General features: G+C 46.0%; 1 protein-coding gene across 1 annotated transcript in view; it reads right to left on the bottom strand.

The window, feature by feature from the left end:
- The window catches only part of PARVB (parvin beta), a 50,226-nt gene extending 40,478 nt beyond the window's left edge, over window positions 1-9,748 (bottom strand). Inside the window, exons 1-2 of the mRNA XM_035888531.1 lie at window positions 9,656-9,748; window positions 309-398 (exon numbers count right to left, since the gene is read on the bottom strand). Coding sequence (XP_035744424.1) covers window positions 309-398; window positions 9,656-9,725 — 160 coding nt within the window. The 5' untranslated portion in view covers window positions 9,726-9,748. The remainder of the gene's footprint in view (window positions 1-308; window positions 399-9,655) is intronic.
- Window positions 9,749-13,529: the final 3,781 nt, after the last annotated feature.

Genomic DNA, 13,529 nt, shown 5'->3' with positions numbered 1-13,529 from the left:
AAAAAAAAAAAAAAAAAAAAAAAAAGGAATGCTTCACGAATTTGCGTTCTCTGCCAATTCATCAAACCAGTCAATTTTCCCATAAACAGCCTAGTTTAACTGTATCTGCATAGGTGGCACTGCTCTTTAAATTCCATTTTAGCCCTTCTAATTTTTAGTCTACATGTGACATACAACAATTCTCAGTTCTCATGCCCAATTCTCTGTTTCAACTGAGCAATCTACATTCTCAGTAATAGATATGGGGGTCACAGTGGCCACCTTCATTAATTATCGCTTAGTCAAGGTCTGTAGCCTGAATACTTTACCTAATAGTGTGTCTTCTGGATGGATGTCCACGGTGCTTGGATTCATTGGTGCATTGATAGCATTTTTACCTTCTTCTTGGAGGTCACTCACTGAATAGAGGGGGAAAAAACAGAAAGACTGTAATAAATGCAAAGTTTGCAAATATGTAGGGGTTGAAGAGGGTATTCATAATAAGAGAAAACATCTGGTAGATCCATTTCAAAGCAGGCCCACAGTTTATGGAGTTAAGAACTGCAGCCACAGTGGAAAATAAAATCAAAGTAACATCCTTTCATAGCTTCTTATTAAACTGAGGCACCACACAACTGGCTGGAAATATTTTGCAAGAAACCCCATTCTGTGGTAAGAGCAACCTCCGAGTGCTTGTTTCTCCAGAAGGAAGGGGTGTGAGCTTTGTCTGCAGGACAGCCCACATCTAGAGCAGACAGCAAACTGCAAAACCAAACTTTTCTGATAGCACGACCACCCCTCATCACCACCTTTTCCAGCCGCAGAACACCAGGAACTTGCTACTGGCCTTATTAAAAGCCCCAGAGAATCCCAGGGAGACCTACTAAATAAAGATGAAAATGCATTTAATTCTAGCATTGCTGCTGGCTAAAAATAGATGCAGCATGATCTGGTAAACACAAATCTGGAATCTGTGATTTCAAGCTCTTGTCCTAAACCTACAGTTCTCATTTTGGAAAGTCAGTAAAGTACCCTTCATCAATAAAACAGATAGTAAAGTACTTCCCTACATCCTGCCACATCGGAGGCATTGAACTTGAGGAAAAGTACTGAACAGTTCTTCAGTATCTTCACAGAGCTCGACAGTAAGAAAAGCACTTAGCAATGCTGTAACACTTTCACGCTCTCCAAGGCACACCTCCCCCAAACCCAGGTACTAATTATTTCTCATAAGCCAAGCTATTGAAATACATGCATTTGAAACAGGAGATACAAAGACACCGTAACAGCCCCATCTGTTCGGGCAGTTCTGTGTTAGCATGGGCTAAGATAATCTGTGGCAGCATTTGTGGTATCGCAGTCTCCCTCGGGAGAGGTCCAAGTCCCATACTCTTTTCAGGGAAAACCAAGGACTTCCAAATAAATAAGGTCTGCTAGACAAACTTTTCTGGGGAAAGAACAGGAGGAACAGTTAACTAATAGGCACAGTATCCCAACAAGCACTTCCTTCAAGAACAGTCACTATTCCCCTTTCCCATTGGAAAATCAAACCACAGGATAATCATTTGCACGCAGTCTGCAAAGCTTACAAAATCCTGCATCAGAACTTGCTTTTTTCCTGCTTGATAGAAGGGGAAAACACAGAGATCCCACCACCCCAGAGGAGGACAGGGAAAAAGAATACACTACAGTCCCCTCTCCTTCTCTCACAGATACCTGAGTATCTCTCACAGATACCACATTTCTTAATTCCAGTTCCAAGACGTTAGTTAATTCTGTTTCACGGCATGATATTGAACAGGACTAAAATCCTCAATTATTAAATTCTGCTCTTAGGATCTGCAAGCAACAAACACCAGTCTCCTATTTTGAGACCTTACAGCTTATGAACCCTGTCAGAGCAGCTGGTCAGAGCTGAGGCGGCCCAAAGCCTGGGGGAAGGGGGGCAAGCACAGCGTGCTTTCTGTATTGCGTACCTCCCGCAAAGGGAAGGGAACAGCATTCTTGACGGCAAACAGAATACGATGCCTGCGGGCTGAGATTTAACCTCCTGAATAAATGTCATTACTAAAGAAACTCGTAATTACCCCTTTTCTGCACTCATTCTCTATTTTCTTGGAAAACTCTCCAAACAAAAGTCAGGGAACTAAGACGCCTCATGCAACAGACCACAACAGCTCCAAGAGCCTGCCTTACCCTGCCCTGACCGCATTACGCCCAACTAGAGCTTTCTCACCCAAGCAGCTCCTACACTGCGATGACAACAGGAATGCAGCAGGAGGCACACGGAAAATCGTGTGGAAACCAGACATTACAAGTAAGATTTTAAAAACCCTGCTAGGGTTAATAAACACCCAAATTCCACTTAAATCAGACACCCTTTGGAAGTACCAACCTTGTTCCTAGATGTAACTCTCTTTGCATTATTATAGCATTGCTGTCATTCTGGGAATGCCAAGCGTTCAATAAGGGCAGGGCATCGTTGTTCCTAATGCTCTGCACATGCAGAAGAGAGCTGCTAAGTTCCTCTGGGCAGCGAATACGTGGTATTGTCTTCAGCGTATGCTATGTAAAAAAATACTGCATAAATTTCAAGCCAGAATACTTTTAAATGCAGCTAACCTCGTTTTATTCCCAAAAGTTTGATTAAGATGATACACTTGCTCTTTTTTTTTTTTTTAGTATTAAAATGATCTCCACTCTTCCTAACAAAAACACCTTGTTTCTGAGCAATGTACTAAACCGAAAGAAAACATTAATGTGCATTTGTGAATTAAGCCCCCATCCCTGGTGGCATGAAGAGCCATGCAAAACCCTTACGCTTGCCTTCAGATCCAGTGCGGCTGGACCAGATCCCACAGAACCAAAACATCCCCTCCTACCGCTATCAGCAAAGCACGGCTGTGCCCCCAGAAAGCCTCCCAAAGCCTGCTGCCCAGGGAGCCCTGCTTACAGGCAGCCCGTACACCAGGTCCTAGGCAGACAGCTTAGGAAGAGATTCTTGCTACAAACACAACGTTTCCTACCTCCTTTTTTGCGCCTCTTACACAGGAGCCCTGCCATCCCGGCCCCAGCAGCAGAAACGGGTCGCAGACGAACCGCATGGGCTGTCTGAACGCTGAAGGAGCGGCAGCAACTGGATAAGGGGCTGCCACCTCGGGACTGCCAAACCTACGTTAATTCGGGCACGGTGACACAGGAGGAGGCACTAAGATAGCCTCCCAGCTGCTAGGTGGCGGGGGGGGGCCGGGAGGAAGGACACAGCATTTGGCCATGGAGTCCCAGCCAGGAATCCCTCCCTACCCTTGCCGCTTCTGCAGATAGATAGCCAAGTGCCTCCCTTGGGCTGCTGCTGGCCGCCTCAGAGCGGGCACCTCAAAGATGGCGTTTGCTCTGCAAGGAGCTTCCTGAGAAAGTCACCTCAGCCCTCCGGCCGAAGCACAGGCGACAGCTTGCTCCGAGAACACACAGGTCCACAGAGCAGCATCCAGCAAGCAGAGAAGCAATTGCACTCAGGAATATAGATTTGCCAGGGTATTCCCAACACCTGCTGTGCTCCAGGACCCTTTCACACTGCGCTCGAATAAATGCCGAGGACTTTTTCCCGGCTCGCTGCCCCCGGCATTCACTTATCACTGTTGAGCAAAGAAACAGAAGCAGGAAAAGGAAACTGAGCCGCAACACTGGGAAAAAAAAAACAGAGAACCCACAAACGACCAAGTGGAGACACTTAAAATAATAGTCAGGATGGAGCAGCAGGTACATTTCTGAGAAGAACCTGATAGGTGTTCTAATGCAAATTTACAACAAAGAATGGCTTGCAGCCCATGTTTTCACAAACCCAAAAGTACTGTAAAAGATTATGGGTATTATTCGACTGGCAAACGTCAACCTCCTCGACTTTGTCTCAGCAACAGTGGCTTTGCTGTAAGATCTATACCAGATCCTTACATCGAATGAGCCATCCACACAAGAGGACATTTTACTGGCAGAGCAGAGCTGCCCTTGCACAACAGGTTACAGCCAGGGAAGGGCCCATGTGAGGTATTATTGCTCCTTGCCTGCAACCTACTTGCCTGTTCACAGGTCCCCCTCTTTTCCCCACAGGAAACATCTTCCCCTGTTGTGTTGGCATAGTCCTTTGCTCTCTAAAATGAGATCTGTGTAAAACATCGTTCTCTGAAGCCTGATCATTTCATTACACAGATGGGTCAGAGGAAATCTGCAGCAGGGGAAGACAGGAAGGAGTAGGGAATTGAGTATGGGCTGGAGTAGCATCACTTAGCCCAGCCTGGTCCCCAGCAGAACCTTTCCTGCATCTGTTGCCCTGGGCTGGTTTGCTTGCTCCCGCGGGCACGCCGTGCCAGGCCGGGGCAGAGGTCTCCCTCAGATGTGCCAGCACAACTCGTATGAGCAGTCCCAGCACCCGGGGAACGCTCTCCTGCCCACAGGAAGAGTTTGCCCCTACCCTGACCCAAAACACAGACTCTGTTAAATGGTTACAGCCTTAACATCAAACTGGCTGATGGTTTAAATGACTCAGCTGTGAACTCACACAGGAGAAGCCAGGTGTAACTACAGGCACAGAAAGATGATGCCTTGGAAAAGCATCTGGCAGAATCAGCCACAATTTCTCCCAGATGTCTGCTATAGTCTCCCTCCCTTCTGGCTGGAGATCTCTCTGAGCAGATCCTCAATTAACAGGCAGCACAACTCCTCCAAACCGCTTCAGCCAGCACTAGCAAATCCAAATGTAACAAGGGACAGACAAGCGGCCAAGGCTTTCAGCAAAATCCCTGAGTATTGCCCTAAACCAGAAATTTAAATTCGCAAGTAAAAGGTCACTTCTCTACCAGTCTCCAGGAAAGCAGCCAGGGTTTCTGGCAGCCCTCCGACGTTTTAACAATCTCCTGGCAGTGTCAGCAGTCAACATGATTTGGTCACATTGGAAGCTGTGCTGGCCTTTCAAACAAATTAATGTAATGAGCAGATCGCATACACACATGCTATACAGCACTACATCTGTAAGCCAGGCAGGCTGTCTCGGTGCATGGGATTACACGCAAACTGCACGGAACAGGAGCAATTAGCTAAAGAAAGTTGGAAGCACCACCAGAGCTGTCAAGGATTTCTCACAAGTCCGAAAATGGTCTTTAAAGTCAGCAGGAGCGCTATAAAAAGAAAAAAAGTCCCCACTTTCTCCTTTTTATAAGAGAGAAAGCTGATGTCAACAATTTGATCCTTTCTGCCTTCACTCTTAGTAATTTTAATGTCATTTTAAGAGATATCAACAACAGCACAGTTCACCTCTTAAGCCTTTACCATTCACTGCCTTGTTATTAAAAAATTGACCACAAGCCTCCGCCTCTTACAAAAACAGATGATAAATGCTACTTAATTTTAGCTCTAGTTATTTCTGACTGCAAAGCTGAATCCCACCCCACAGAAAGCAGCAGCTGTCATGATGCTAATCACGGGTTTCTGGATACGGTGCTTTGCTCTGCATTCAACCAGTGCCGAGCTGGCTCCGCAGCACTGCCCGACCACAACTTTTACACAATGTACTTTCATCTCGTGATTAAACCCTAACTCTGGAAGCTATTAGACTGGTTTGTTACCCTTGGCTCTGTTACAGATGATTTGTTCAAGTAACTTTGTCATCCTCTTCGGACGGAGCAGCACACCGAAGGGAAACGTGCAATGACCGTGTAACGCGAACTGCACGGGAAGCTCTTTTCCTGCCCCCGATGTCTCACTGCTTCCCAAGTTTCCTTGCTCTTCCCAGAGACAAAACCGCAACCAGCTGCACTTTTGCAGACAGTGACTCGCCTGCAACTCATATCCTGAGAGTTCAGATAATCACGTGCAAAACAGTCCACCTTCCAGACCATTTCCACCCCATTCAGACCAGCGACAGGACCCTCATTCACTCACACCCCAGGCGAGATGGGGCCATGGGACAAATCCCCCTGATGAAGCAGCCAAACCTTGCATAAAAGATCAAGTATCTGCTGGAGCTCCTGCTTCCCACGCAAGGCGTCAGACCAGAAAGCAACAGGTCCCTGGTGGGTAAAGACCCTGCGGTGTCAATCTCTTACCCTGCCCCTCTGTTTGCCTGTTGCAGACCAACACACGCAGAATTTCCACCTGACACCTAAAACTCTTTCACGAAAAGTCATCTTCAAAACTGTAAGCCTTCTAGAAACATTAAAAAAAATCCCATGAAGTTTAACAAAACCTGGTATTTTCCAAGAAACAGAGTGGTACTAAAAGATTTCAAACCAGTCCCAAACTTAGTGCATGCCGATACACTGAGACCCTCTGTCTCTTTTCCAGAGACAAACCACACGCGCAACTCACCCGTCTGCTACTGCTTTACTAATTGCTTCACATTTACAAAAGGCTCTGAGATCTTTTGATAGAGACTGCAGGAAAAAGACAAAGCCTCCATTAATTATAATAGAGAATTAATAATCACAGGCAGATCAAAAGCAAAGACTTGATCAAATCCACATAAAGGCGCTGTATCAAGAGACTGCATTCAAAGCAGAACTGCGGTAATAAAGGAAATTATTTATATGCCTCAGTAGGCACACAAGGCACTCACAACGGCCGGGCTGTGTCACTTAAAGCAATGGAAAGACCTAAAAAAAGGGAAGAGTAAAGCTAAAGGCAACTTTTAGGAAAGGGCTGTAATAATCCTTTTGTTTAGTTGTAAAGAGCAGGCCACGCTTGCTTCTATGATGGAGGTGTTAATTTACACAGATAAGCGGGTCTGTTCTGTGGCTGACAGAACAAAGATCTCCCCTTTAATTTTGCCAGGGGTAAAATATGTATCTAGCATGGTAGCAGCATATCCAGTACTTGAGCCACTGAGAAATGTTTATGAGAAGCTGGGGTTTGGCTTGGTTTGTGAGGGTAAAATACCGCTTTCAGTTTTTCTCCCATGAAAATTCTTACCTTTCTATCAAGTTGTTTGGGTTTTTTTTTTTTTTAAATTTTGGTGACAAGAGAATTCACATTTTTTTGGTGGATGACACCTGCGTTGAGATAGCCAATATTAACACTGCTACAGCTATCCCGGCCTAGCCCTGCACACGTACCAGCCCTTCTCCTGAAAAGAGGAAGGGTGCATTGAGGCAGAACGGGAACAGGCGGAGAAGCAGCAGCTGGGAGAGGGGAGCACGACACAGACCGCAGCGGCCGCAAGCGGCTCTCAGCACGACCAGCACTGGCAACTGAACACCAAATCAAACAAAATGAGACACTCTGCAATTACTAAGCAGACAGATCTTTAGCCAGCTACGTGGCCCACTTCAGTCCAGCAAGAAAGCCGAATCCTGTGAAATTAAGGTGCTGTGCGCTGAACCAGTTTTCTGCTCCAGCTCCCTGCAGGGCCCTGTGAATGCGGCACGGGTGCTGCCAACCCTGCCCTCACCCAGCTGCTGCCTGTGCTGGGCAGCCGTACCACCGCGGTTACGCTGTGGACATAACTGAACAGATAGATCCCCCCTCCGGTATGAATCTGGCTCTGAGAACAACTGACAAAGCCAGGGCTGACCCGCAGCTGCCTGGACATCAACAGGCAGTCAAAAAAGCCAAGATGAGCCGATGATACCAACACAGAGCCACTGTATTTAACATTCAGGTCTTCTTTGCAGTGGTTGTACTGATCCCATTCAAGCCTCACAGCTACCAAAGCACCAAGCCAGAATTCATCTCAGCGTCTGGCCCCCCGGCTGTTAGAGACCCTTTCTGCTCAGCTCATGCAACAGGTCTAATACCCGCTTAGTAAATAATTAGGAATCCTTCAAAATATGTTAGAATCATAGAACGTTTTGGGTTGGAAGGGACCCCTAGAGGTCACCTAGTCCAACCCCCCTGCAGTGAGCAGGGACACCGCTAACCAGATCAGGTTGCTCAGAGCCCCGTCCAACCTGGCCTTGAACGTTTCCAGGGATGGGGCCTCCACCACCCCTCTGGGCAACCCGTTCCAGTGTTTCACCACCCTCATTGTAAAGAATTTCTTCCTTATATCCAGGAAGAAATTCTTTATGTCCCGCAAGGCAGAAAAGCAAGATGCAGATTTTGACAGAAGCTGACAGAGAGCTACAGAGCTAAAACTAAAAGTCAAACTTGGGATTCATTATTTTGCTCTAAGTCCCTGTTTCTTGTTTCTTTAATGATTATCTCAACCTTAAGTTATGTAGCTGTCTTTAACAGGCAGGCATCCATCCCGTCAGCAAAGGGGCACTGCAGACCTCGCCTCCATCCCTAGCTGCCACTCACCCTTTCCCTTCCGTTGATTGCAGAAGCCACATCATGGCACTGAGCAGGGACACGGCATGCCTGAAAACTAACCAGATAAGGAAAAAAACCACAAAGTTAATTCTCATTGTGTAGACACACAAACACTAATGCTGGCCAAAAAAAAACCAAAACGGCAGAAATAAGAGCATGGACAAGAATGGTGTTTTAAAGTATTTATAAAATTAGACCTGCAAAAGCGAGGTTTTCAAGTATGGAAAAAGCCACCCAGTAGGATACTGAGCTGACACACTGACCTTCTCAGCTCTGCTTCAGTCTCTCTACATTGACCTTACAGGAGCAATCCCACAGCTTTGAAAATGGCTTTTTTTTTTTTTAATCACATTTCCTCAGGCCTGAGAGGCACAAGTGTATTTTTAAGCAGCTCCCAGCAAACAGTTCTGACATTTTGTCCTCCCTGCCCGACACGAAACAACACTCCCGTTCACGCAGACGAGCAAGGAGCGGTCAGCAAGCTGCATTTGTCGCTTGCAATGTGCTGCAGTATTCTCAAGATGCACGCTGGCTGCTACAGCTCCGTGTCGCTTAGACCCTCTGCGTGCTCTGAGGTCTGGAACCAGCACCTGGCCGGGAGCAGGACACCAGGACTTAACATTGAGGCTTCTGTGCCCAAAGACAGTGGGCACAAGCAGGCAGGGAACAGCACATTCACTGTCTAGGAACTCAGTCTGAGAAGCCAACGAAGCAGGGCTGATTTCTGCAAGATGCCAAGCACCGACAAGACTCCTTTAACCAAAAGCAACTCCAGAAACCAGAACCAGCTCACTACTTAAGGCATCCATGTGTGATGGGTCTGGCCAAAGCAAATCACCAAGGGGGAGACAGCAGAAGTTGTCAGAAGCGGAGCTAATAGCATTACTCTGGAAGAGACGTCTAGTCCATTCATTCAATTCTTGCCTTCTCCATCATGAAGAAACCAGGGAGAAAACAGCACTTCAGTTTCCAGCCTCCTACAAGCACTATCTCTGATCCCACAAACAAATCTAACTGCAAATTTCATCAAGCAGAACACTCGGCATCACAAAAGTCACTACTACGGCTCGTGGCAGCGCATTTTTTAACTGGGCTGGTTTCCGTCCCTCCACCGACTTCTTTCCACTCTTTCTCAGGGTTTGACACTTCATTTGTAGATATCCGAATGAAACCCCCTCAGTTAATTAACAGCCCAAGCAGTTTTACCTGCTTCAACTTACCGCTTTCCCTGTATCCTTTGCCCCCCCCCCACCTTCCAAAGGCATGAGAAGGTTAACAACCACCACCAAAAGCAGTCTGCTGTGCAGATAGGAAAACATTTGATGTTGCTTGTTCTTCGGAACGTGTCAAGAGAATTAGAGAGTAACAGACTCACTTCTGAAGGCGGCGATGGCTGGTGAGCCCAAGGAGTAACAGAAAGGCACCGTCTTCTCCACCAACTTCATGCAAGTGGAAAGGAGGACACAGCTATGACTTGCAATTCAAAAAAAGCAACTTTTTTGCTGGTGCAACATTATTCTACAGGAAGAATAAGTCGAGATAAACGACCCTGCAAACCACAAAAAGGGCACATGCCTAATCGCTGGAGTTGCCCAAATGTCACCCAAAAAGACAAGGAAAACCCTGAAAAACGCTCATATATAGCAAATATATTTGCAACACACACGTTGAGGGTTTTCTAGTAAATACTAGTTTTCAGTTCAACAGAGCACAGGACCTATAGAGGGATAGGCAGTGCTCCAGACTAGGAGCTTTAACCTAAACATTCAACACACGGTTTTCACAGTACCATATACTGAGACTGCTCATGCCCAGCTCTACCTTTCCTGTGTCCTACCTGCACCCAGGGCAGTAAAGGAGTGTATTGAAAAGGAACTGAAATACCACACTATACAAGCAGACACTGAAAAATACAAGTTTTCTCAATGGTTTCCAGACGAGTCGTATGTGGAAAATTATTTTACTTGTTGCTTTGAGCACCAGAAGAGCCTGCCAAGACAAGCACTTGAGTGATAAGCACTACAGACCTCGCAGTAAAAGAAAGTCTGGAACGCAGAGCCCACGGTCAGATAAAAGCCAGTCCTCTAGGGGAAGGCACAGTGAAGACAGTGGCTGCCATAAAAGCATTCAGATGTTTAACTCTGCCAGGTTTAAGTAAGAAATAGACACCACCATGTCCTAACAGAGCTGCTGAAGACCATGTTGAAAGAGTGGAGCCCAAGCCTCCAACTGCCATTCCAGTCCAGTCTCCCGAACACGGCCTTCAAGGGATAACAAAATACAATCATGAAACAGCCAGCCCTAGAATCAAATCAAAACAAGTCCAAAGCACAAGAAAATGTTGCATTTCACCAAGTATCAAAAAGACCTGCAGCTGTTACTATTGGTTTACTTAGTCAGCACACCAAAGTTTTACACAATTCGCAGTTCTAGCTTTCTGTGGTCTCTTTTAAAGCCTTTGCACTGATAATACCAGGCCCTAGGAGCTAGACAAGGCAGTGTTTCAGTGGGGCTAGATATCTTAAAGACTTTCAGCTACTGGTCAGTCCCAAAACAGCTTTCCAACTACAAAACCTCTCCGACTCACCCTCACTAAAAAAGCAGCTAGAGCAGCAACCCAGTGGAATCCCCGCTTTCCTCCTCACTAAAAGGTTAGATGGGCAAAAAAGACAGAAAAAAAAAAATGTACTCTTCCTACTACCTAATGCCAAACCAGTAAAAGGACCTTGATGAGAAGCACAGGTTCACTGCACACCCTTGTATTCACATGCTGCTCATAAATCATCAATCCACAGACTTCACAGTGTTTAAGAAATGTCCTTATTCCAGCCTTTGAAGGGCCTAAGCTGCCAGGGAGCTGCGTAAGATCGTTGGATAATTCGGGATGGAAAGGAACTCAGGAGGTATCTGGCTGAACCTCCTCCTCAAAGCAGGGTCAGCTCTGAGATCAGACCAGGTTGCTCAGAGCTTTATCATCTCACGTCTTAAAACCTCCAAGAGCAGAGGCTACACAAACTCTCTAGGCATCCTGTCCCATTTGAGAGTCCTCAGTATGAAAAAGCTTCTCCCTTTGTCCAGACTGAACCTCATTTGTTTCAGTTCATACCTGTTGTCTCTTTCCTCTGCTATGCACAAGGGTGAAGAACCTGGCTCCATCTTCTCAGTATTATCTCCTCATAGGTATCAGCAGACTGCTTATTAAAGATCTCCCTGAAGCAGTCTCTTCCACAGGCTGAAGAAGGCCAGCTCTCCTCACAGGACGAGTGATCCAGCCGCCATCCTGGTGGCCCCACTGCTGAAGGTGCTCCAGTTCAGCCATGTCTTTCCCACACTGAGGAGCCCAAAACTGGACACAGAGTATCAGCTGGGATCTAAGGAGTGTGGAGCAGAAGGGGATAACCAGTTTGCTCAAGTCAAGTTCTTGGAGAAGCCCCTTACCAACCACTGGATCAACAGCACATTTGTTTAGCAAACGAAGGAACTCAGCGAGGATGCCTTCTACCAAGATTCTGGGCGGCACGGCATCTGCATGTAATGCCATTCACGGGAAGAGAAGTCACTCACTAAAAATTACAATTGGTTTTAAGGGGTTTGTCGGCAGAAAAGAAAATCCACACATGGTCCCCGTTGGCTAAAGAGCTGACGGAGAAACGCTTTTTACCAGGTGCTGAACTAGCTTGGCAAATGTTGGTACCGGCGATCTGCTTGTTAACATGTAAATGACATGTAAATGACAGGCATTAAGGGATTGGAAATACACAGATGAAAAGACAGTATAAAACAAACACCTTAAATGTCAGCGTCATGGCTTGGTCAAGCGCAGCTCCCTAGCTGCCTTACTGCTCTCACTACCGGTGTCAGCAGAGCAACAGCCACCACAGTTTAGTTTTTTAAACTAAATGATACGAAGCAAAATGATACCGAGGATCCACGGTGATGATTTAAACTACGGCCCCTCACTGTGTTAATGCAGCTACAGCTGCAGTGCTGCAGTAAAAGTGGGCATTTTCAAGACAGCAGTCTAATTAAGAACATCCTAAGTGGTCAAGAGGGAAACTATTAGTCTCAATCCGTGTGAGCAGTCACAGGAAAAACTCACAAGTACCCAGTTATCCCGGACAAGTCACGGAAACAAATCTATACCTTTCTCCTTCAACCATACAGCAGAGAGTGGATACTAAGGCCAGTCCCTCTTCCCTTCCCATTGCCATCTGTCTCTCTCCCTGATGAGGGACCCTCAAAAAAAACCAAAAAAAAAACAAAAAACAAACAAAAAAACCCTGAACAAAAAACTCCACAGAATCAGATAAACGTTGCTTGGAATGACCTGCCAAGGTCCAGCCTGTTGCAACATTAGATGAGGTCAGTCACAACTGCTTGTCCCCTCCCGTGTGCACCAAAACCCTATCAGTTTGTGTGACCCACAGCATCAGGTCTGCTATACAGGCAGCAGACCTGGTTTGCTCCTGGCACAGCAGGACCATTTGGAGCATGACATCCTGCACCTGATTAAAATCCAGTTTCCCAATGATAGGGTTCCATTATAAATGCTTATTTAATTACTTAATTAGAGAGTCAAGATCCCTGTCAGACCAAATTCAGTACAGATCCAAGATAGATCTATAGTGTTAGCATTCTTGCAGCCTGCCTAATTTTCCAATGGAACCAATTCAGTGTAACAGTACTGGGAGCCATATGCAGGGAAAAAGGCAAATGGTAATCCTGAGGGACAGTTTTAGAACCCTACTCCTGAGGAGGAATATTAAGCAGAAAATGCAAGCCTAGATGCCCTGCTACTTTCTCCTGTTCTACCATTTCTGAAGAAAATTCTGTCAATTTTGCAAAGCCTCTAAATCCATCTGCTGGACTAGGCAAGCCAGAGAGCAAACAACACTATTCTATTTTAAAGTGACAGAAGTGTCTGCATCTGTTTAATAACACACATGCATACATCTGCCAAACAGACCTAGTGGAAAGACACTTTCTGAGGATTACACATTTTTCTATTTAAAGACAGTAAAAAAGACACCGTGCCTCTATAGAGACATCAGAATAGCTCTCCTCCTCATCCAGCTCTCACAGTCTCCGTCCTTGCTCCAAATAAACTGTGTATGCAACCATCTCAGCTAATTAAAAATTAGCAATAAGGCCATATGGCAGCTATAATGGAAAATACACTATTTCTTTTTTCGGTGGATTTCATTATGGTTCAACCACGCAATAAAAGAAGTACTAAAGATGGAACCGGA

This window comes from Egretta garzetta, unplaced genomic scaffold (genome assembly GCF_000687185.1).
Source record: "Egretta garzetta isolate BGI_Z169 unplaced genomic scaffold, ASM68718v1 scaffold81, whole genome shotgun sequence".
Taxonomy (NCBI): Eukaryota; Metazoa; Chordata; class Aves; order Pelecaniformes; family Ardeidae; genus Egretta; species Egretta garzetta.
Note: the sequence above shows the minus strand (reverse complement) of the source record. Positions and strands in the feature narration are given on the sequence as shown.